Genomic DNA, 23,721 nt, shown 5'->3' with positions numbered 1-23,721 from the left:
GACTCACTGCAACCTCTGCCTCTCATGTTCAAGCGATTATCCTGCTTCAGCCTCTTGAGCAGCTGGGACTACAGGCACTCGCCACCACACCCGCCTAATTTTTGTATTTTTTGTAGAGACGAGGTTTCACCATGTTGGTCAGGCTGGTCTTGAACTCCTGACCTCACGTGATCTACCCGACTTGGTCTCCCGAAGTGTCGGGATTACAGACCTGAGCCACCGCACACGGTTGAAACCACAATTAACTTTTGCACTTACCTAAATATTTTTTTAAAAGTGTTTCAGAGTATTACTAAAAGAATATATATTGGTTAAAATGAGTTAAATGCATTCCATGTATTAGGAGAAAATATGCTATTCTTTCTTTAGTATGCCCTAGAGCTCTTGTCAAAGTATGGTCCCTGGTCCAGCATCACTTTAGGAACGTACTAGAAATGCACATTCTCAGGCCCACCCCAGAACTACTGAGTCAGAAATCCTGGGATGAGTTCTGTCAGCTGGTCTTTCATGAAACTCTCCAGGTGATTCTTAAGCAGGCTGAAATCAGCTGCTGGCTTGGGGTGCTAGTGAAATCTTGGCTGGCAATCCTTTCCTTAGGGCTAGACTGTCTGGAAGTTGGAAACGCTCTAAATTGTTTTGTGATGACTGTGTCCGTGTCAGGAGGCTAAAATAGTGATCGAAAGCATAAGCTTTCACTTCTCATTTCCAAAGGATTTGAGACTATAGCTGGTTTGTGTTAATGGAATAAGTTTAGTAGGATTTTTAGTGTTACTTACTTTGTATTTAATATTGCTTGTGAGTTCCTATAGGATGATAAGTACCTAAGGCATTAGATGCCATTAAAAAGATTATGCCTTTAGTTTCATCTTATTATACTTATAATGTTTTATGTGGCATGTGAAGCTTGTTTTAATCATTTATTTTACAGTTTCTGTGGATTTCTGTTGGCAGGCACATTCAGAATGGGGGAAATTCATCTTGAACTTATTTGTGAAAACATTTCTCAGTTTGGTTTAAAAGTTGTCAGTGACCTAATTTTATGAAGACTTTTTCCTCCTTGGAACTGATCTTTACAATTGGACAGCCTTGCTTTTTCTTACAATTCTCTTTTTCCCATAAGCCTATTATTTAGTCGGATAGGGATGTCTTTGTAAAACCTGTTCTTCAGGAATGTACCTTTTGAGAGTTTAATTTACTGACTGAGAATCCTATAGAGATTACAGTCAGGAATAACTCAAATCAAAATTCTAAAATGAGTGAAGATTGTCTTAGGCAGGAGGCCTGTCTCCTTCTTGGACCCCTTTCCCTGCAAGTCCTTGCCCTGTGACTCAGTGTCCTCTCTGTTGGTGACTCATTATCATCTGTGGCCTTCCAGCCTTGTCATCATCAGATGCTACTTCCCTGTTGAAACTTACATTTCCTGAATTTCTTATCCTTAGGGTGTATTCTGTGCTTCTGAGGAATCAGCCAACTCTGCACTCTTCTTCCCCCTGACTGCCCCAACATACACACACCCACTCACCCACACACACGCAAGGGACCCTAGAATCTAACTAGCCCATTCATTTAATTGTCTAATCCAGGGGAGTGATTCCATTATTGGGAATGTGTGCAGCTGAGTCTACTGTTTCACTAGGAAAATATTTTGGGATGAGCCAAGGTACCTATGATCAGTCTCTAGACCATGTCATGAAAATACTAGATGGTGTAGCCTTGGCTCTGAAAACAAAGAAGTTAGGGAAACTTATATTTGACCACTTAATTTTATTTTTTAAAAAAGAGGAGTCTGGGCGCGGTAGCTCACGCCTGTAATCCCAGCACTTTGGGGAGGCTGAGGCGGGTGGATCTTGAGGTCAGGAGTTCAAGACCATCCTGACCAACATGGTGAAACCCTGTCTCTACTAAAAATACAAAAGCAGCCGATTGTGGTCGCGGGACCTGTAATCCTAGCTACTCAGGAGGCTGAGGCAGGAGAATTCCTTGAACCCAGGAGTTGGAGGTTGCAGTGAGCTGCTGAGATCGCACCACTGCACTCCAACCTGGGCAACAGAACAAGACTCCGTCTCAAAAAAAAAAAAAAACAAAAAAAAAAAAAACAAAAAAAAAACAATTGTGGAGGGTGGAGTTACTTGATTTACATCACTAAATAAGTTCGTGACAGAGATGAAAGTAGACTCTTTCACATCTTCTGGTATCCTAAAGACATTATGCTTTGGCCTTTTCTCTTCGTAAGACATAGTATTTTTCCTTCCACCTTTGAACATTAGTGAAATGGTTATATATCTTATAGTTGCTGTCCACCAGGCAGCAGTCATGAAAGGGACATGAGGTTACTTCTCTTTTACTCTTTGGACAAATGTAGCTCCTCAGTATTTCAGTCCACAGACCACTTAAGGCAGAAAAATGAATCCTGGTGGTTGTTTTGAAAACCTTCCATTGAGACCTGCTTAGGTCAAGGAAGTGCTGGTATCAGTATCCAAAGAGTGAGTGCCTGCCATCATCTTGGAAGAAAATCCTGAATACAAGAATGGAGCTCCTTAAGAGCACCCCTTGAAGAAATAATGCATCTCCAGTGTTCTCAGTTGCACAGAGGAAAATATGTGTGGTGATACAGTTTGGCTCTGTGTCCCCACCCAAATCTCACCTTGAATTGTAATCCCTGTGTGTTGAGGGAGGGACCTGGTAGGAGGTGACTGGGTCATGGGGGCGGTTTTCCCCATGCTGTTCTTGTTATTGTGAGGGAGTTCTCATGAGAGCTAATGGTTTAAAAGTGGCATTTTCCACTGAACTTGGTTTCTCTCCTGCCACCATGTAAGATGTGCCCTGCTTCCCTTTCACCTTGTGCCATGATTATAAGTTTTCTGAGACCTCTGCAGCCATGTGGAACTGTGAGTCAATCAAACCTCTTGTTTATAAATTACCCAGTCTCAAGTAGTAACTTCACAGTAGTGTGAAAACAGACTAATACATGTGGGGAAAATGAGATTTTGATGACTGAGATGAAAAGTCATTCAGAGGAGTTGGACTCTGAAGAAGTTTTAGAAATAATAAATGTAGTTTGCTTACTTCTTTATGCACAAGAGGGACACATGATGAAAACATACCTTTCAAAGAACTTTTTCAGTATATATAAAAGTGCTAAGTGTTATGCTATTATTTCAAGATTAGCAGGATTTTTTATGGTAGGATATAAAATAATGGAGTGTTTTACAGTTGGTGATTAGATTCAATGATATATATATTAAGTTGGTGGTGGGAATTGTGTTAGAGATTCAAGAAAATGCCAGTGTAGTGGGAAAATATGGTCTTGAAGCTGTGGCAGCCATGGGCACCTGTCAGATAGAGGGAGGAGGAGTGACATTGACTATCATCAGGCCCAGCTGCTCTGTGGGTGTTAGTGTGAAAGCCACGCCTCCCACGTTCTGCCTGTCTGTTTTCTGTTGCTTATAACATAATACCTGAAACTAGGTAAATAAAAGGAATTTGTTTCTTACAGTTATGGAAGCTGAGAAGTCCAAGGTTGGGAGACTCAGGTCTCTCTTTGTTTTTCTTTCTGTAAAGCCACCAGTCCACTCCTGTGATAACCCATTAATCCATTAACTCATTAGGCTGGGAATGGTGGCTTACACCTGTAATCCCAGCACTTTGGGAGGTGAGGCACGAGGATTGCTTGAGCCCAGGAATTGAAGACCAGTCTGGGCAACATAATGAGACCCTGTTTCTGCGGGGGCAGGGGGAAGCCAGGTGTGGTGGTGGCGCGCACCTGTAGGCCCAGCTACTTGGGAGATTGAGGTAGGAGGATCGCTTGAGCCTGGGAGGTTGAGGCTGCAGAGAGCCATTTTTGTGCCACTGCTCTCGAGTCTGGGTGACAGAGTGAGAGACCCCATCTCAAAAAAATTAATAAAATTCATTAACCCATTAATTCATCAGTGGATGAATCCATTCATGTTTTAAGGCCCCACCTCTCAATAATGCCAGATTGGGGATTAAGTTTCAGCTTGTTTGAATGTCCCAAGCCTTCTAATGGCGGCCTTGTCAGACTTTCCCCAGAACAGCACTGCAGCCTAACACACACACACCCCCACACACCCCCACCCCCACCCACACCCATGCTTTCCTTCCCTGTCTCCTTCCCCTGGGTCAGACCTGTATCACTGTCTGACGGCCCCTCCAGTCTTCCCTGGCCCCTTCCCCATTTTCTCTCACAGATGTTTCCCCTAGTAAATTTCTTGTGTGTCTCATCCTGTCTTGGTGTCTGCTTCGTAGAGGACCTGGACTAACAAAAATGAACTGTTTTGAACAAAAGATTCAGGGTACTTAGCATTGTCATTCATCGGTTCCTTTTATCACTATAAGCAGAAAATGTTGCTTTTGTGTAGAAATGCTGTTCTTTAAATTATCTAAATTTATAGGAGCATCCCATTTCATTTACAAACAAACATTTTGATTGCCTACTATGAGCTACCGTGTTCTTACACCTGAGGATACAATGAGGAAACCCTTGTCCAGAGTGCTCAGCTAGTGGCCACCTGGTAGAGAATGAGTTCCCAAGAGTCTCTCAACCCCGCACCCCTCCTTTTTTTACTGTTGACTGCCACCTTTTTCTCTTACCCTGGGCATCACAGATGGGCTGGAAAGAAAAGCTTTTGTCATTGATCAAAGCCTTTCTTTTCTGAATGTTTCTTTTCTTCTCTCAAATTTTTTTTTTTCCTTTTCCTTTTTCTTTTTCCTTTTCCTTTTCTTAAGTCTTGCTCTGTTGCCCAGGCTGGAGTGCAGTGGCAGGATCTTGGCTCACTGCAACCGCCGCCTCCTGGGTTCCAGAGATTTTCCTGCCTCAGTCTCCCTGAGTAGCTGGGGTTACAGGCATGTGCCATCATGGCCGGCTAAATTTTGTATTTTTAGTAGAGACAGGGTTTCATCATTTTGGCCAGGCTGGTCTTGAACTCCTGACCTCAGGTGATCTGCCTGCCACGGCCTCCCAAAGTGCTGGGACTACAGGAATGAGCCACTGCACCTGGCCTATTTAATTTTCTTGGTTCAACAGTTTATTGCCTTAGTATGCACGAGGTTCCATTTCTGACTGTGCCACTGAGTCATACCATTCACTTCAGAAACTAAAATGTTCTCTTATGTAAAACTAAAAAAAATCAAAATTCTGCCTCATGAAACTTTCATTTCTATGCGATTTTTATTTCCTCTCATAATATTCTTCCCAAGTATTTATTTTGTTTAAAATATTGAAGCGAGGTTCTTACTGTCCCTATGCACAGAGGGAAGGAAGATCGAGTTTCAGTATCTGCATGTCCTTATTAGGCAGACTCATTCCTTAAATGCTCAGTAGCTTTTGTTTTATGATTGTTTTTTCCTAAGCGTACTTAAAAACAAATCTTTACAGGTAGATTGTATTTGATTTAAATAATCTGAATAAAATTTCTGCTTTCTTTTTTCAGTCAATGTCCTTCAGAATGGATGCTAGCTTTTCTTTTGTGGGAGGCAAACACACTCTAACATACTTGTTCATAGAACATAGATACTAAGAGAATCGTAGACTTTGGTGATATGTTGACCTAATTTTTTTGTTTTTTTTTTTTTGAGAGAGCCAGCTCATAGGCAGATATTCAGGGAATTAAATCAGAGACCAGAAGTTGTTAGAATTTCAGCCTTAATCCTCTTATTTAATAGGACTAGGTTTCAAGTTTTTCATAGTTCAGGATTGAAAGTTGATGAAATTCTTACTGGGGACATTTTATTCTTGGATTATCTGTATGAAAGCAGAAGTGTGATAATGGAACTAGTCAATTTGGGATATATAGTTTGTAGCTCATTATGCGAGTCTTCTTTAGTCTGAATCAGGCATTCAACAGCCATTTCCTATTAATTGGCTCCTGATTTTCAAGTTTAAAACCTGTGGAATTAATTTATAGCACCTGAGCACCTATGTCCCAGTTAGAGCTTTGCGCATGGGTTCATTAAATCTAAGTACTAAGTTAGCTAGTACTTAGCTAATGAGTTTGAGCTATTACCATTATAAAATTGAATTTCATTTTTACATTATTTTCTCTACTGGGAAAATTAGATTAACTTGAGCTGTGCTTGAAAAGAAAATATCATAATGGGATTTGTTGGGAAGTTAAAATTGCTTCAAGTATGATGTGCCTTTTTTTTGTTTTTAATTGTTTTAGGTAGGGAGAAAGTATTATTCCTGCCTTATAGTTGAGAATATTCAGGTAACAAAAGGAAATTGTTATTTTCTGTGATCTAAAAATAGGACTAGTTAGGGCAGAGCCAAAATGAAAACATGTTGGCCTCCTATTTTTCCCTGCTGAAGGGCTGTTATAGCAAAATTGATTGTGAAACTTTTTCACTTTTTGTCAACATTGGTCTTTTGACTCTTGTACTTTCTCTAATGTCAGGTATTAAAGTGGGGGAAGTTTACTGGCCATCTTAATCTTTCTATTAAAACTTGAGCCTAGATTGATGGGGAAGGTATAGGACGGGGAGGCTGGATAGATGGAGAAAGAGGTACCAAAGGGTGAGTGTGGAGGGAGAGTGATGTAATCAATTGATAATGAGTTGGTTTAATTAGGGGAACTCTTGTGTTAGGAGTACAGAGAAAAGATAGTACGAAAGCATTTTGGCAAGATTGTTTATAAGGTTCTGAAATTCTTAAAAATATTAATCCTTTATTAGTCTGGATTCTCAGTTGCAAGCACTAGCTAATTTGAACATAAAGGAAATTCATTAAAGGGTATTGGGTGTCTTGTAGTATCTTTAAAAGATGTGAGGGACCGGAAATGATGTCCAGGTTGTACCACAGAGCTGGGCTTAGAGCAGACACCTCTATTGCCACTGGATGTGGACACCACAGTTTGCACCAAGAGCCCCACTGCCCAGTGGCTGTTGGAAGAACTGCTGCCTCTGGAAATTAGACTAGTTGCTGCCACCTCGCTAGAATCTCTTTGGTCGCTGGTTTTTTTTAAAGCACTAGCTTCTGAATCAAAGTCTTGGATGGGAGCATCTCATTAGTGGAACCCTAGCCAGGTGTCATTACCTTACTGCAAACCAGTGTCTGTCATTTTTGGCTTTTATGGTCGGAGGTGGGCTTTGCTTCAATGGGAAGGAGAATTCCTCAAACATAGGAAGGAGTTTCAAGTGCTGGGCAACCCAAAAGGCCTGATGTTCATTTATGTGCCTGATTGTAAGACAACATTATTTTCCCAGAAGATTAAACATAATACAATTCTTTTAGACAACTTGAACATGTATACTTTTAGGTATGCATATGGACATCTGCTAGATAATCAGATATCTGCCTTCATCATTTACTTGATTAAATATGTGTCCACATTTAAAATTAAATAGGCAAAATCCGCCTATATTTTAGAAATATTTTCCCCACTTATTTAATAAAAAAATTTGTCTCAACTCTTGGCACCTTTGAGATTAGTATATTCGTCATGGGTACATTCTGATTTTTCATACAGCTTTCCAGAGCATTGATGGCCACATCTGCCTGAGTTCTTTGAGGTATATAGCGTCTTTTAAAATCTTTCTGATGCTTTCACTGTAAATTTTATCTCAAGTCAAAAGTACATGTTAGCAGCCCATTTGGATAGTCTCTTTAAAAAACTTATTCCTGAACCTGGCACAGTGGCTTGAATCTGTAATTCCAGCTACTCAGGAGGCTGAGGCAGGAGGATGGTTTGAGACCACGATTTCGAGGCTGTAGTGATCTGTGATCACACCATTGCACTCCAAGCGTGGGTGACAGAGTGAGACCCTTGTCTCTTAAAACAAACAACAACAAAAAAACACACCAAAAACTTAACTCTGGGATGTGTTTTCATGATTTCTTTTCTTCTTTTTTTTTTTTTGGTCGGGGGAGGTGGTGGACAGGGTCTAACTCTGTTGTCTGGGCTGGAGTGCAGTGGGGTAGTCACTGCTCCCTGCAGCCTCAACCTCCCGGCCTCAAGCTAGCCTCCCACCTCAGCCTCCTGGCTAGCTGAGACTACAGATGCATGACACCCTGCCTGGCTAATTTTTTGTATTCTTTATGGAGATGGGGTTTATGCCTTGTTGCCTAGGCTATGATTTGCTTAATGTAACTACTGATCTTATTCCTTTTAAAGTGAGCTTTATAAAATTACTGAATACAAAAGTTTGAAGTCATCTCTGGAATTGTAACTAAATATCTTAAATTTCTTAGCTTCCCCTTGTTTTTGTAACTTAGTCCTGTTTGTAATCTCTAAGTATCTGAAACTAAATGATTAGGGCTGTTTTAGGCTAAGATTCCTCAAACAGTTGTTGACCAAAATAATGGGAAAGTCCACTCCTTTAGAAGACTCTTAAGAACTCTTACACGAGGCGAGTTTTTTTTTTTCCCAACAGATCATTTTGGGAAAAAGATTCCTTTATGTTTAGATCTATCTTGATGTATCTTGATCGATCTATCTATCTATCTATCTATCAATCAATCAATCAAGTTTCTAGGCACTGTTTAAGATTCTGTTTCAAGGAAAAATAAGAACTGTTTTTGCTGAATGGTTTCTTTGCTGCTGTTCTTGACATTAGAATTGGAAAATAGAATTTTCCCTTTAGTTTAATGAAATGGGAAGTATCTGGAAGATCATGGGAGAAAATAGGGGAAATATTCCTTTGTTCTCAGATTATGCATTCCTCTGGGGTCAAAAACACTTGGAATCCAGTCTTAAAATAATGAGTGTTCGGGGAACGGATGTAAAATTCCTTCTGTTTCACTGTATTCAGCCTATCCTTGTTAGTACTGAGTAATTAGAAAGGCGTGATTTAGTAGCTATACTGATTTATTCAGTTTTACCTAGACTGAGACTTCAGAAAATGGTTACTAAAGATATCATAGGATGTAGGTATGCCTTTGTTGCATTTTTACTGAGTGTGGGGTTATAGCCCTAAGTCCTGTTGTCTTTAGAATTGACAACATCAGAACTTAGACTTTGATCTCCAGTGTGGGGGAATGTGAGGTTGTTGGAGTGGTCCCTCCACACAGCGGAGTAAGATTCTCTGCAGGTTGGCTGTTATTCTCAACAGATTTTTTAGCTCTAGCTTGGAGGATAGATTAAGATAACATAATTTTCCTTTCCTTTTTATACATTTAAGATCCTTACATCCGAATGTCTGACGGAAAAGGATTTCAGACTTGAGTAATGGTGGGAAACATTTTAATCCTCCACACTGTTATATAATAATCCTGCCCTTTTACTTTGAATCGTGAAGTTCTAATGGATTCTCTAGTTTGCCGTTGTAGCTTGATTCTCAAAGCCACAGCATGGAAATGTAGTTTGTACTTCTGCGTCTCACAGCTCATTTAGAATCCCAGATTGATGGAGGTGGATGAGGACCTCTGCTGTCCTCTTGGCTAGCTTTCTCCCAGTGCAGGCATATGTGAGAGGGTATTCCTGGTCATTGGTCCTCTAGCCTCTGCTTGGTTATGTGGAGGGAGCTGGAGGTCACCACCTTGCCAGGCAGCCTGTTTCATTATAGTTCTCTTGAGTCCCTTTGATAGGAAACCCAAATCTGCTGCTCTACAGCTTCTACCCATCAAACCTGGCTTTGCTCCCTTTAAGCAAATCAGAATAATTTTTTTTTTCTTCTCTCATGCAGTACCCATTTAAATATTTAAAGACAGCTTTCATGTTTCCACTAAATGTTCTCTTCCTCCCCACTCACATGAAACATCTAGTTTTTTTTTTTTATTTCTTCCTCCTAAACCTTTTTAGCATTCTGGTTACATTCCTGCTTTACCCCAGGTTAAATGACTCTTTTAAAATGTGGTAACCGTGCTGTTGAGGTAAGCTCTGATCTGATGGGGGATGCAGTCGAGTGCTTACCTTGTTTGAATTTAGGCGGTATGTGTAACCTGTGTATGTTACAGGACCAATTTGTGGCTCCATTGACTTATGTTAAACTTTCAGTTAATAGAACATTTTAGGAGATTTGAGCCCAGTATGAAATTCACATGACCTGTTCTCGAGACATCTTGCACACCTGGGCAGTTGCCTTTCAGCATCCTGTAGATTGCTTATCCTAGGCAAATCCTAACGGCGCTACTTTTGAGTCCCTCTCTTCAGCTCGAGAGCTCCTTGAACTGTGATTCTTTTATCCAGCATTCCACCTTCCTTCCCAACTTCTGATTGGCTGCAAATATTTTAAATGTATATTTTTTAAAAATACAAGATAAGCATAAGTAGAGCATTTTATTGCCATGATACTCAAGATGATCCTCTCAGGCAGGGTTTGGCAAACAGTGACTCATGGGCCTGATCTACCTTGCTTCCTCTTTTTGTAAGTCAAGTTTCGTTGGAACACACCTGGACCCATCATTCATGTGCTGTCTGTGGCTGCTTTTGTGCTACCACAGCAGAGATGAGTAGTTGGAACTGCGGCTGCATGGCTGCAAAGCCTAAATTATTTACTACCTGGTCTTTTATGGAAAAAGTTGGCTGACTCCTTCTCTGAGGAGAGAGCATCTGATTATTTTATGTTCAAGAAGCTGTCTTTTGTTTCCAAGCAGAACTATCCAAAGCCCTTTCCAAGGCTCATTAGCAAAGGCATTTTGTGACTTCTTTTCTTGGCTGGTTCAAGTAATTCATAGGAATATGATTATGTAATCTGTATGTGTGGTTATAAAATCACATTCTGTACTCGTTCTCTTATCTAATTTCTAATATGTTAGTATTTGAAAACTTTTCTCAGTATTATTGCTGCAGCCATCTCCTTGTCATTGGGAAACTGTCATCACTGTAAATTGCCTTTTAAGTTTTAGGGACAGTCCTAGATTTGGTGTTCACTAGTTGCTGGGGAAGAAGAATCATGTTTCAGCATTAGGAAACATCGGTAACACTTACTACTAACAAATGTTATATAATATATCTGTGAACTTATAGCAGGAACTGAGAGATTCCATGGAGCTTCCAGTCTATTTTGAGAAAAAGAAAATTGTTACTCAATTGACATTGCCTTATTGAAACATTTGTTGGCTCCTTTATTATTTTGTTCTTAAATATAATTTTTAGGGTCAGTTTAGAAGTTTTAAAATCAGACTTTGCTAAAGAAGGAAAATCATAATGAATTTTAAGCTCTTACAAGTATTTTTAATAAAAAAAATTTTATTAATGAGTTGGATGTAGTGTTATTTGCCACAACTACTACTATCCTTGTTTTGGAAATTTGCTTATTGATCTGAAGACAGTAAGGCAGAAACCTTTATATTCTTCCCCCCACCCCACCCCCAAGTTGGAGTCTTGCTCTGTCACCCATGCTAGAGTGCAGTGGTGCGATCTTGGCTCACTGCAACCACTGCCTTCTGGGTTCAAGTGATTCTTCCTGCCTCAGCCTTATGAGTAGCTGGGATTACAGGTGCCTGCCACCATGCCTGGCTAATTTTCTTGTATTTTTAGTAGAGACGGGGTTTCACCATATTGACCAGCTGGTCTCACACTCCTGACCTCAAGTGATCCACCTGCCTCTGCCTCCAAAAGTACTAGGATTACGGGGTGTGAGCCACTAAGCCTGGCCATGAAACCCTTATGTTCTTTTTCTACTCTAGCGTTAGCCTTTGGAGTTCAGACGGATATTGCATTAAATTAACTCTCCAAATGAAGGAAAAATATAATGACCTAAAATTGCTCTTGTATAATCTTTGTAGCCTGGTTCTTTTGGTGGAAGACAGTGTTTACTCCAGAGTATGAAGTTTTGGGGTTCTTATTTTAAAAGGCCTTCATATATCCATATTATTGATAACCTACATCTACTTTCTGAGCATTTCCGGCGTCCCATTCTGATGGCTAATGGAGACCATCCGATATCTCTCGCCTTGTCTTGTGATCCTCTCTGATTTCCTCATCTGCTTTAGTGACACTGAGCTGCTCAGGTTCCGTGCCCTGAAATTGCTGTTTTCCCCTCTCCGCATGGAAGGCCTTTGCCTGGAGAACGCCTTCCCTCTGTTTCAGGCTGAGCTGTGCATGATCTCCTTCAGGAAGTCTTCTCCTACTCAGGGGACCTTCCTCCTCTGCTCCCCAGTAGCTCTACGCAGCTTGCCAGCACTTTGCCTACCACGTCATATTGTGCTGACGCGTTCACATCTCTTAGACACACTCGCCTGGGATGAACTCAGCCACCCACCTTCTCCCTCCCTTGCTGGAGAAAATCCCGCAATAAGGCAGATGATATCTTCATCAACTCCTCCTCACTTATCTCAAAAGGCCTTCTTGTTTCTCCAAGAAGTGTTTGTCCCATTTGTAATGATTCTTTCATTCATTCTTCCTATTAGTTGGGCATGAAACTTCTCATGCCCAGACCCTCTCCAAGTGACCTTGTTTTGTGCTTTATGGGAAAAAATAGCCATCTGGTAGCAACTCTCAGCTTTTTGTCATGAAGCCCACAAATCCATTTGTACTGGCACCCCTTTTCTCCTTCTATCACAGGGAAGGAAGGATCTTGACTTCTATGACAGGCCAACCCTCCATGCATGCTCAGCATCCCATCTCCTCCCATGTCAGAGACTGTGCACCATTCTTTCTGGATTCTTCACATGGGCATTTAGACATCCTCTCATCTCTTAAATACCAGCTTTCTGTCTTAAAAGAATACATGCCTTCACTTTATGGCATGTTCTCTTTCAGCAGTCATCCTCTCTCTGTACTGCCCTGCATGGTCATTCTTTGAGGGAGGGTTGTTCCCCACATGGTCTCAGCTGTCAGTCATAAATCAGCTCCAGTCTGGCCCTTTTTGCCACCTTGCCATGGATATTGCTGAGCTCTCATTCTTTCTTTAACGTCTCTGCAGCCCACACAGCTGAACTCCTTTCTTTTTTTTTCTTTCTTTTTTTGGGGGGGGAGGGGTACAGAGTTTCTTTCTGTTGCCCAGCCTGGAGTGCAGTGGTGCTGTCTTAGCTCACCGCAGCCTCTGCCTCCTGGGTTCAAGCGATTCTCCTGCCTCAGCCTCCTGAGTAGCTGGGATTACAGGCGCTGTCTGGCTAATTTTGTATTTTTAGCAGAGACAGGGTTTCTCCATGTTGGTCAGGCTGGTCTTGAACTCCTGACCTCAGGTGATCTGCCCACCTCAGCCTCCCAAAGTGCTGGGATTAGAGGCATGAGAGACCTGAACCTCTTTCTTCTTTTATCCAACACCTTGGTAACTTTCTCCAGTCTCATTGCCATAGTTTCCGTCTGTTCTTCCTTTTCCTGTTCTAAGTACTTGGTCTGAGACATTTCCATTTTTCTACTGTCCTACCTATCTACTTGCATGACTTCAAATGCCATCTACTTGCTGATGAGGACAAAAATTGGCATCTCTGACCTAGGCGTCTCTTCTAAACTGTGGACCTGTATCTCTGACAGCCCGTTTTACTAAGCTCTTGGGCGTTTCTCAGCATCTTGGATTTAACATGAGCCCTTAGCGTGTGCTCCCAGCTACTTTCCCTCAAGATTTTCCCTGCTTCGGTAAATAGTGTCCTTTATTTTTTATTTTTAAATTTTTATTTTTATTTTTAGGATTTGTGAGTACATAATAGGTATATATATTTATGGGGTATATGAGATATTTTGATACAGGCATGCAATGGATAATAGTCACATCATGGAAAATAGGGTATCCATCCCCTCAAGCATTTATCCTTTGTGTTACAAAAATCTAATTATACTCTTGTAGTTATTTTAAGATGTGCAATTTAATTATTTTGCCTGTAGTCACCCTGTTGTGCTATCAAATACTAGGTATCATTCATTCTTTCACACTATTTTTTTGTACCCATTAACCATCCCTACCTCCCCCCTACTATACTTCCCAGCTTTTGGTAACCATCCTTCTACTCTCTATCTCCATGAGTTCAATTGCTTTGATTTTTGCATCCCACAAATAAGTGAGAGCATGTGATGCTTGTCTCTCTGTGCCTGGCAATAACTAGTATTGTTATCTCTTCATTTTTTCATGCCAGAAATCTGGGAGGGATCCTGGAAATCTTCACCTTTTCCATTCGGTCAATCTCTCATTACTTTGACTCTACCTGCAAATATCTCTCAAATCTGTCTACTTCTCTTTACTTCTGTTATTGGTTGCCTTCATTTGAACCACCACCATCTCTTCCTGTACCACTCTAGACGCCTCCTAACGAGTCTGTCTTCCAGTTTTCTGTACCTCTCATCTCTCCCTCAGCAGCCAGAGTAATCTTGAAAAGCTTTAATTATCATTGTCAATTCACTGCCTAAAAACCTCCTGTGGCTTTGCATTGTACCCCAAATAAAACGCTAACCCTTTCCCAGAGCCCACAAGGCCCAGCACGCTCTGATTCCCTGCCATCACTCAGCTCTACGGGCTCACTTAATTGCTCCTTATGCTTCAGCCATTCTGGCCTTTTGACATTCCCTGTAATGCTCAAACTCCTCACCTTCATCCTTTGCCTCTGCTGATCTCAGCAGGAAACAATTTCCCTTGCCCTTTGCACCACAGATTCCTTCTCACCTTTTAGGTTTTAGCTTAAATGTCACTACTTTGAAGAAGCTCTCTTTGCACACATTTCTAATACATTCCTCACCATACCCCTACTTTTCTTCATTGGAAGGAATTACTAAAATGTGCTCTTATATATCTCCTTAGGTGTTCATGTATCTGGTTTGTATCTTCTCTACCAAACAGTAATTTCCACGAAAGCAGGGGGCTGTGCTTGTTTTGTTCGTAGCTATATCCCTATCACCTGGCATTGCATGCTCAGCAGCTATTTATCTCGTAAAATAGGCACATATTTAAAGTTTATTAAGATGGCAACTTTGGGGAAGCACCTCTTTGGTACTTTTATTGCCATGTTGCATGGTAGTTACGCTTGGTGGGTTCAGACTTACGTGACTTGGAATCCCTATTACTATCTTGTGTGAACTTGAACAGTTGTTAGCTTCTGTGATCCCTGCAGTTCTTTTTGGGCCGACTTCTTTCTTGAGTGTACCAGTTTCACAGAAGACATATTATATGGAGGTTTATTTGGGAACACTACTTGGGTAGATCCACATGTGGGAACTTAAAAAATGACACAGGTGCTCATATTAGTGTGTCTTAAGTTAATCTATGAGACACTGTGTGTAAATCGATTAATGTGCTAGCGCTTCTTGTATCTGCACTCTCAAATGGAATGTGGGGCATTCCATACTGGGGAGTCAGGATTCCTGGCTTGTGGTGCTTTGTAGGACTCTTTGGTTTGCCATTGCTGTAGGTCGCATGGTCTAAAATGTAGAGAGGATAAAAATGATATTTTGAAAGATGATCGCTTTTCCCTGGCTAGTTGTTGCTGTTAATTCTTTCTTTTAGATCTCTGTTGCCCCAGCTATTTTACACCCAAGCAGCAAATTATCCAGGTGGGAGTGAGGGGAAGCCAGGGGTTAGCCTGGGGTAGAAAATTGAAACTGAGCATCTTGAAAGTGGGCATAGTCGCTTATTTTGAGTGTTCCCTACCTTAGAGTATGAATGGTCTCTTTGGGATAAACTCTCACATGATGAAACACTGATGAGAGGAGCCTTTGGTTAAATTAAGAATCTTGATCTATTCCAAATCACTTATTTTTTCTGTAATGTTAAGCTTGGATTTTTGAGCACCTTTCTAAAAAGAGGGATGGCACATTCTTAAATAATGTTTTGAGATTTTCTTGTATATTTTGGATAGTTCTGGTCTCCTGGAAACAAAGGCTGAGAAGCCACTACCTACCAGTGTGTTGTTACTAAGTATGTGTTCTTTTGATGAATATTTTCTTTTATTTGCATTTTCAGCATTTTGTGACTTAACATGAAAAGCCCCAAACCAGCCAACTTAAGAAATAAATGTGATTGTGGTTGGAGTTTGTGTATGGCTTCTCTCATGTGAGCTTCCCTGATGTCATGCTTGCTAGCATGCCCAAGCATTTGGCTTTTTCGTGAGCCTCCAGTGACTCTACTTTGCTAATATACCTTAAATCCTTAGGAGGTTTCTGTAATGAAGGGCAGACTGGTTGTATTTGAACAAGTAGCTACAGTCCTAGTTCTTGACATAATGTAGTCTGATTATCAATAAAGGAATGTAATTGAATTTTAAATTTCTAAGGAGGGGGAAGGAAAAAACAATCTCAAACAGAAGTGTTCTGTTAATGAATGTGATAGACCCCTTTGTTGTTTACAGACAGCCCTCTTGCTGTTTTGTGGAAGAGAGTTGGGGCTGTGTTGCACATTTCACTGGCAATCTGCCCACCTCCTCTTCCCTGAAAATATTTATGGAGTTCTAGTGCTCTATTAAGTTGAGAAGTGATTTAATTGTTGCATTGGCAGAGTGAGATAAAGCCGCTAAATATGTTGTTCATTTTCTTTCTGGGTGGGGTGGAAGAGGGAAATGAAATACTAATTTTTTCCTTTTTGGAAGCCTAATGCTGTGCTCTTTTATCATCACTCTTGTTCTCTAGGCATTAAGTGTGACTGAAACCCTGATTAAACCCTTGGAAAAATTCAGAAAAGAGCAACTTGGAGCTGTAAAGGTTTGTGTCTAATTTGAATACACTCATAAACAGAAAACATAGATGCCTCTGCTGCTTCATTGTACACTTTATTCACATTTGGCAGCTTTGAAGGAGATGCCGGAGCAAACCATCTGTTGTTTTATGTTCGAAATGTGCTCTTCCCCCTTTGGGGGATATGGAATTGAAAACAAAACAAAAACACCTGGACAAGGTAGTAAAACCTCTAGTAATCTTCTTGGGCTACACCTTTCCATATAGAGTTTTAAAAATACCTGTAACCAAACAACACATTTGCTCTGAATAGAAGGAGCTTATCACTGGGGGGAGTATAGTTATTTCTGTGTGCACCTCAGTTTTATGGAGGAATGTAGCATTACAGTAGGGTTTAAGATTATAGACGCTGCCACACCGTGATGCCACTGAAACTAGGAAGAGACTATTAAGTATTGGGATGTAATTTCCTTCAATTTAACAAAAATTTAGTGAGCCTCTATTGTGTGCCAGTATTGTGATGGTATTGTGCATTATATTGTGTGCTGTATAGTGTTATGCTGGGGATTCAAAGGTGAGTGAACCACAGACTCTGCACTCAAGGATTGGGGATTTAACTGTGATTTCCAGAAATAATGCAGCGGTTTTGCCACAGGGAGCCTGGGATATATTTAGCAACTTATTTAAAATGTGCAATCTGAGTTTTGAAATTACACCAGAGAAATAATTTCCAGCAGTCTTTCCTGAATTTTGTGTATGTACTTGAGAAAGAAAAAGTAACATTTGCCTGTTGTTTACCGTTTTTGGCTTGGCCCAAGGAGAGGGGAATTAATACCAATTTTAGGTTGAGAAGGGAGTTTTTATATTTGTATTTTTTTCCCCCACATGGCTGGGAATGTGAGCTTTTTTTTTCTTTTTTTTTTTTTCCTCTTCCTAAAAGAAATGACTAAAATCCCTTGGTGGAAATAAACACTGTGGCCTCAGTAGCTTAACCACACAGATGAACCCAAGGAGTTCCAGCTCTGTAACTGCTGTTTATGGGATGAATTATCATTTAAGTGACTTGTGACAATATTGGACATTTCTTTTTGGCATACCGTATTACAGTTTTTAATGAAGGGCTATGAACTGAGGCTCAGCCCCTGTGGACAGTGGGAGATCACTGGGGGCACCACCCCAGGCTCCTTCCTTGGATTGTTTGCCGTGCTGCAGGCAGCTGGGTTGTCCCCTCTGGCTTTACAGCAGGAGATTGGAGATCAGCTTTCACTTCTGCGACCTTGACTAAGTCATTGACTTTAGTTTCTTATCTGTCAAATGAAGGACTTGGGGGATCTGACTATTGTTTTATAGTTTTATGATTTTGTTTTGATTGTGTCTCCAAGCTGTTCGAAAGTTTGTTGCATTTTGGTTCATTCTCTTTTAACATTTCATTGGCAGGTATTCTTTGTAAACAACGTCCATTTCTTATTTTTCTCATTTGAATTGGATGGTGCTTACATGTGTGAAGGTTATATTATGGAAATGAAAACTGAGTGCGAGTGAATCTATTTACTTTTACTTGCCATCTACTCTACTGGAATTTAGAAATGTCTGACCTTGCATCTTTATTGACTCATTTTTCCCCTTAAACTATCCAGCTTCTGATGTTAACATTTGTTCAGAGTATATCCTGCGAAGCAACTTGCACAGTCAGTAATCCTTTTAAAAGGAGAAATGGTTACAATAGTTTATTCTATGCTTTAAACTATTTAATGACAAAATTCTTTCCTGAAGTCCTATTTATGTATCCTTCCGTGTTCTTCTGGCTTCAAGTTTATAAAGAGTTGGTGTTATGTGCAGTCTTGCTCAGTATGGTGTGTGTGTTGACTGTTGTACCTGCGGAGGTCACCTGTGAAGAGCCAGTCATTGTGGGTCATAGGGAGAAGCCCTTTTTCCTGGCAGTTTTGTATACCATAATAAACTGTAGAGAAGGGTGGTTGTCTGTATTATACAACAGTATGTAAACTATGTAAACATCTGTCCTTTCCATTAGGTTGTTAAATCTTTAAAAGACTGTGCTTTTTTTTTTTTTTTTAATTCTCAACCAGCCCCTACCCTGTCTTAATACATAAAGTGTCTAATAAGTAGCCTATCCAACTGATAATTCTAGAAGAAACAGGAAAGGGTTTAAGTTTGGGTATTTGAATTACTTTCCACATCTGTGCTGCCTAAACATTCAGTCATATTTTGGCGAGCACACAGTCTTGTTCTACTCTGATTAAATCTGCTTACATGGGATACTTCAGAAAGACTTTACTCTCGTAGCTTTTTGTAAACAGCATAAAACAGTTTTCACATGGGAAGTTAAGAAAAAGGTCTTTAAAAGTTGACCACATCAGAATTTTTAGATATGGGGGTCAACATTTTGATCTTTCCCCGTCTCCTGTTTCCCATCTGGTAATGTTGTAACCCTTGCCTGAAACTCTTTCAGTTCCCTGTGCTCTTGCCTTCTCCAGTTTCCAGAAGCCCAGTTACGTGTTTAACTGTGGTTTAAACGTATTCTAAGTGGCTAGGTGGTTTCTGTAAATTGGATTTTGAAAAGCCCCAAGGTATTGTCTACTGTTTTGCTTATATTTGGATATGCTCTCCTTGAGCCCTGTTTGGTTTGGACGTATCCCTCCATTTTATAGGTTCTGCTGCATTTTCTTACATGCTTGCTAGGTTCTAGCCTTTGTTCAAAAAGCCTATTTGCCATCGCAGTGAGAGGTGAAGCCGGCTGGGCTTCTGGGTTGGGTGGGGACTTGGAGAACTTTTCTGTCTAGCTAAAGTATTGTAAATGCACCAATCTGTGCTCTGTGTCTAGCCAAAGGTTTGTAAATGCACCAATCAGCGCTCTGTAAAAACGCACCAATCAGCGCTCTATGTCTAGCTAAAGGTTTGTAAACGCACCAATCAGCGCTCTATGTCTAGCTAAAGGTTTGTAAACGCACCAATCAGCACTCTGTAAAGGGGACCAATCAGCAGGACATGGGCAGGGCCAAATAAGGGAATAAAAGCTGGCCTTCCGAGCCAGCAGCTGCATCCCGCTGGGGTCCCTTTCCATGCTGTGGATCCTCTGTTCTTTCGCTCTTCACAATAAATCCTGCTGCTGCTCACTCTTTGGGTGTGCACTACCTTTATGAACTGTAAGACTCACTGTGAAGTTCTGCAACTTGACTCCTAAAGCCAGTGAGACCATGAACCCACTGGGAGGAACGAACAACTCTGGACATGCCACCTTTAAGAGCTGTAACACTCACTGTGAAGGTCTGTGGCTTGACTCCTGAAATCGGCAAGACCACAAACCCACCACAAGGAAGAAACTCCGGACACATCTGAACATCTGAAGGAACAAACTCCAGACACACCATCTTTAAGAACTGTAACACTCACCGTGAGGGTCCATGGCTTCATTTTTGAAGTCAGCGAGACCAAGAACCCACTGGAAGGAACCAATTCTGGACACAACAGGACACAGGTTGTTCCCTGATTCATCACATCAAGTGACTATTCAGAGTTTTTCCAAGGCCTAGCTCAGTTCTTATTTTCTTTTGAAGCTCCTTCACCCTTCTTGAGCTTGGCACTTATTGCCAGATATCCCACAGTACTTTGTGGGATAGCTGCAGGAACCAGTACAGATCCTGAACAACATAGGGGCCAAGTACGTTGAGCAAAAACTCTGAGAAATACCAGAACATGGTAAGAGTTACGTGAGATAAATTGCTTTTTTGGACATTTGACCAAGTAACGAAAACGTGGGTTTGGGCAAGCAGCAGCACACAGATGTCAAGTGGATGCAACTAACTGTATCAGGAATAGAATCTGTTCAGCTGCTATCTTGGAAAGAGCCAATTACAATTTTATCCAATAGAAGAACAATTTTGAACAGAAAACGTAATAGATGTTCATTTCAAAAAGTACGACTTATCACCTAAGCCTACTACCAGACTATGACTAATAATTTTTTTTTTTTTTTTTTTTTTAAAGACTTTCATTCTGTTGCCCAGGCTGGGCTGGAGCCTTGAGCTCCTGGGTCAGATGATCTTCTGAGCAGCTAGGACTACAAGTGTATGCCACCATGCGTGGCTAATTTTAAAATTATTTTTGTAGGGACAGGGTCTCCGTGTTGCCCAGGCTGGTCTTGAACTCCTGGGCTCAAGTGATCCTCCTGCCTTGGCCTTCCAAAGTTCTGGGATTACAGGCTTGAGCCACTGTGCCTAGCCTTAATGAATACATTTAAAATACAGACTTCCAAAGATTCTGTAAGTTACTATAAAACATGAGTAAAAAACCTGTCTGGATAATTTCTCATATTACATTATATTTAATAGAGGAGAAACAATATTGATTTAGTTTAATTACATTTCTTTCATTCAGTATAAAACACACTAGTGCCTATGATACAGCATAGTGTTAGAGGCCCTGAGATACAACTAGGAATTACAACACTGGCTGGCCTTCAAGAAGTTAGCAACTTTTTGTGAGACTGTCAAATAAGCAATAAAAATACATTGTGAAAAGTGCTGTAATAGGGGAAAGCATAGGTGCCCTGGGACGTACTCTACCATCTCATCTTTGGAGCACCAGGAAGTCTTTCAGGAGGACTTAATTCTTCCTGGTTTGAATCCTCTTTCAGTGCCTTAATTAGCCATGTGATTTGGGGCAAGCGACTTAAAGCTTTTAAGTCTCAGTTTCTTGGTCTGTAAAATGAGACTTATGACACTCGTCTCAGGAGGTTATTGTGAGAGTTAAGTGAATTTGGTAATGTACTTGAAGTGTCTAGTTTGGGGCCTGGTATCCATAGAGTAATTTTATTATCCCATTCATGGCTTTCTCCCCATCACCTTGCCAAACAGGAATTGCTCAGCTTTTTGTCCATTCTCCGCATTCTGGGTTTAGGGGTGACAAGCCATAACATGTGGCTTATGACCCTTATGGACAGATAGTGCTAAGGCACTGGATTAGTGACTCTGGAGCCACCCTTAGGAACGAGGTGCCACTTTGCCAGCGTTGGTGCTGCTGCAGTCCTGTGCTGGCCATTCACTTGTGTTCTGACAGGTGTCTCCCAGGCACCCTTCTGGGTCTGACTCAAGTGCTCCATTCTGTGAGGATGGAGCTGAACTCTCATCTCTTTAGAGTGGCTAGAGGAGCTTAAAGGAAAGGGGTGGGTTGGGGTAGGACAGGGCAAATGAAGTGTCAAGTAGGAACGAGTGACACTTGGCGTGGGAGTTAAGGGAGGGTGTGCTTTCTCCCCGCTGGAGTGGGGAGTCCTCACTTAACATTATCAGTAGGTTCTTGGAAACTGAATTGAAGCAAAGCAGCACATAAGGAAGCCAGTTTTACCATGGGCCAATTGACATAAAAGTTAAGTTTTTATGTCATATTTCTGGTCTCAGAAACATCACCAAACTTTTTTTTTTGTTTTTGAATGGAGCGGAGTTTCACCCATGTCTCCCAGGCTGGAGTGCAGTGGCATTATCTCGGCTCACTACAATCTCTGCCTCCCAGGTTCAAGTGATTCTTATCCCTCAGCCTCCCAAGTAGCTGGGATTACAGACATGCGCCACCACACCCGGCTAATTTGGTATTTTTAGTGGAGACGGGGGGGTTTCACCATGTTGGTCAGACTGGTCTCAAACTCCTGACGTCAACATCACCAAACTTCCAAAGACCACTGTTGTGGGAAGTCAGGGACCCCGAGTGAAGGGACCAGCTGAAGCCATGGCAGAAGAACATAAATTGTGAAAATTTCATGGACATTTATTAGTTCCCCAAATTAATACTTTTATAATTTCTTACACCTGTCTTTACTGTAGTCTCTGAACATAAAATTTGAAGATTTCATGTACATTTATCACTTCCTCAATCAATACTCTTGTGATTTCCTATGCCTGTCTTTAATGTCTTAATCCCATCATCTTTGTAAGCTGAGGATGTATGTTGCCTCTGGACCCTGTGATGATTGTGTTAACTGCACAAATTGTTTAAACAGTATGAAATCTGGGCACCTTGAAAAAAGAACAGGGTAACAGCGATGTTCAGGAAACAAGGGAGATAACCATTAGGTCTGGCTGTCTGAGAGCTGGGTGGAACAGAGCCATATTTCTCTTCTTTCAAAAGCAAATAGAAATATCGCTGAATTGTTTTTCTCAGCAAGGAACATCCCTGAGAAAGGGAATGCATTCCTAGGGGGAGGTCTCTAAAATGGCTGCTCTGGGGATGTCTGTCTTTTACGGTTGTAGATAAGGGATGAAATAAGGCCTGGTCTCCCATAGTGCTCCCAGGCCTATTAGGACAAGGAAATTCCCTCCTAATAAATTTTGGTCCGGCCGGTTGTCTGCTCTCAAACCCTGTCTCCTGATGTTATCAATGACAGTGCATGCCGGAAACTTCATTAGCAATTTTAATTTTGCCCTGGTCCTGTGATCTTGTCCTGTCCCCATTTGCCTTGTGATATTTTATTGCCTTGTGAAGCAATAAAATGATCTCTGTGACCCACACCCTATTCGTACACTCCCATCGCTTTGAAAATCACTAATAAAAACTTGCTGGTTTTGTGGCTTGGTGGGGGCATCATGGAACCTGCCAACATGTGATGTCTCCCCCAGACACCTAGCTTTAAAATTTCTCTTTTGTACTCTTTCCCTTTATTTCTTAGACCAGCCGACACTTAGGGAAAATAGAAAAGGACTCACATTGAATTATCGGGGGTGGTTCCCGCGATAACCACAACACTTTTAATATTAAATATTGAAATAAATGTGAACTATACATATATTTAAGAAAGATTAATAAAAACAAGGTAATCATTTACTCACTTATTTCTGTTCAGGGTCACAGGTGTCTGGAGCCCATCCCAGCAGCTCAGAGTGCAGGGTGGACACCAGCCTTGGACAGGGCATGATCCCACACTCACTTACACAGTACTATTTAGACATGCCGGTGAATTGACCTAAGAGATGTGGGAGGAAATAGTAGGTACCCAGAGAGTACCCACTCAGGCTTGGGAGAATGCGCAGACTCCACATGGACAGTGGCCCTGGCCACGAATTGGTTTTTATTTTTTCCCTTATTAATGTAATAATGAAACGATGCTATTCAAGGACCTGCCATATTTAAGTTTATCTCTAGACGAGTCCAACAATAAACATTATTTGATTTTATAGTTTGAAAATAAGCCTTTTCCATCTCCTCATCCTAAACAATT

General features: G+C 41.0%; 1 protein-coding gene across 4 annotated transcripts in view; it reads left to right on the top strand.

Annotated features, from left to right (window-relative positions):
- ARHGAP10 (Rho GTPase activating protein 10) overlaps positions 1–23,721 on the top strand; it is a 332,652-nt gene that overhangs the window by 97,395 nt on the left and 211,536 nt on the right. For 3 of the 4 annotated variants that reach the window (XM_009207677.4, XM_003899252.5, XM_017959115.3), the window contains exon 4: positions 16,452–16,523. The exons of the other annotated variant lie outside the window; for it this stretch is intronic. In XM_009207677.4, coding sequence (XP_009205941.1) covers positions 16,452–16,523 — 72 coding nt within the window. The remainder of the gene's footprint in view (positions 1–16,451; positions 16,524–23,721) is intronic. 4 annotated transcript variants of the gene reach the window in all.

This window comes from Papio anubis, chromosome 3 (assembly GCF_008728515.1).
Source record: "Papio anubis isolate 15944 chromosome 3, Panubis1.0, whole genome shotgun sequence".
Taxonomy (NCBI): Eukaryota; Metazoa; Chordata; class Mammalia; order Primates; family Cercopithecidae; genus Papio; species Papio anubis.
This window is presented reverse-complemented; position numbering and strand designations above follow the sequence as displayed.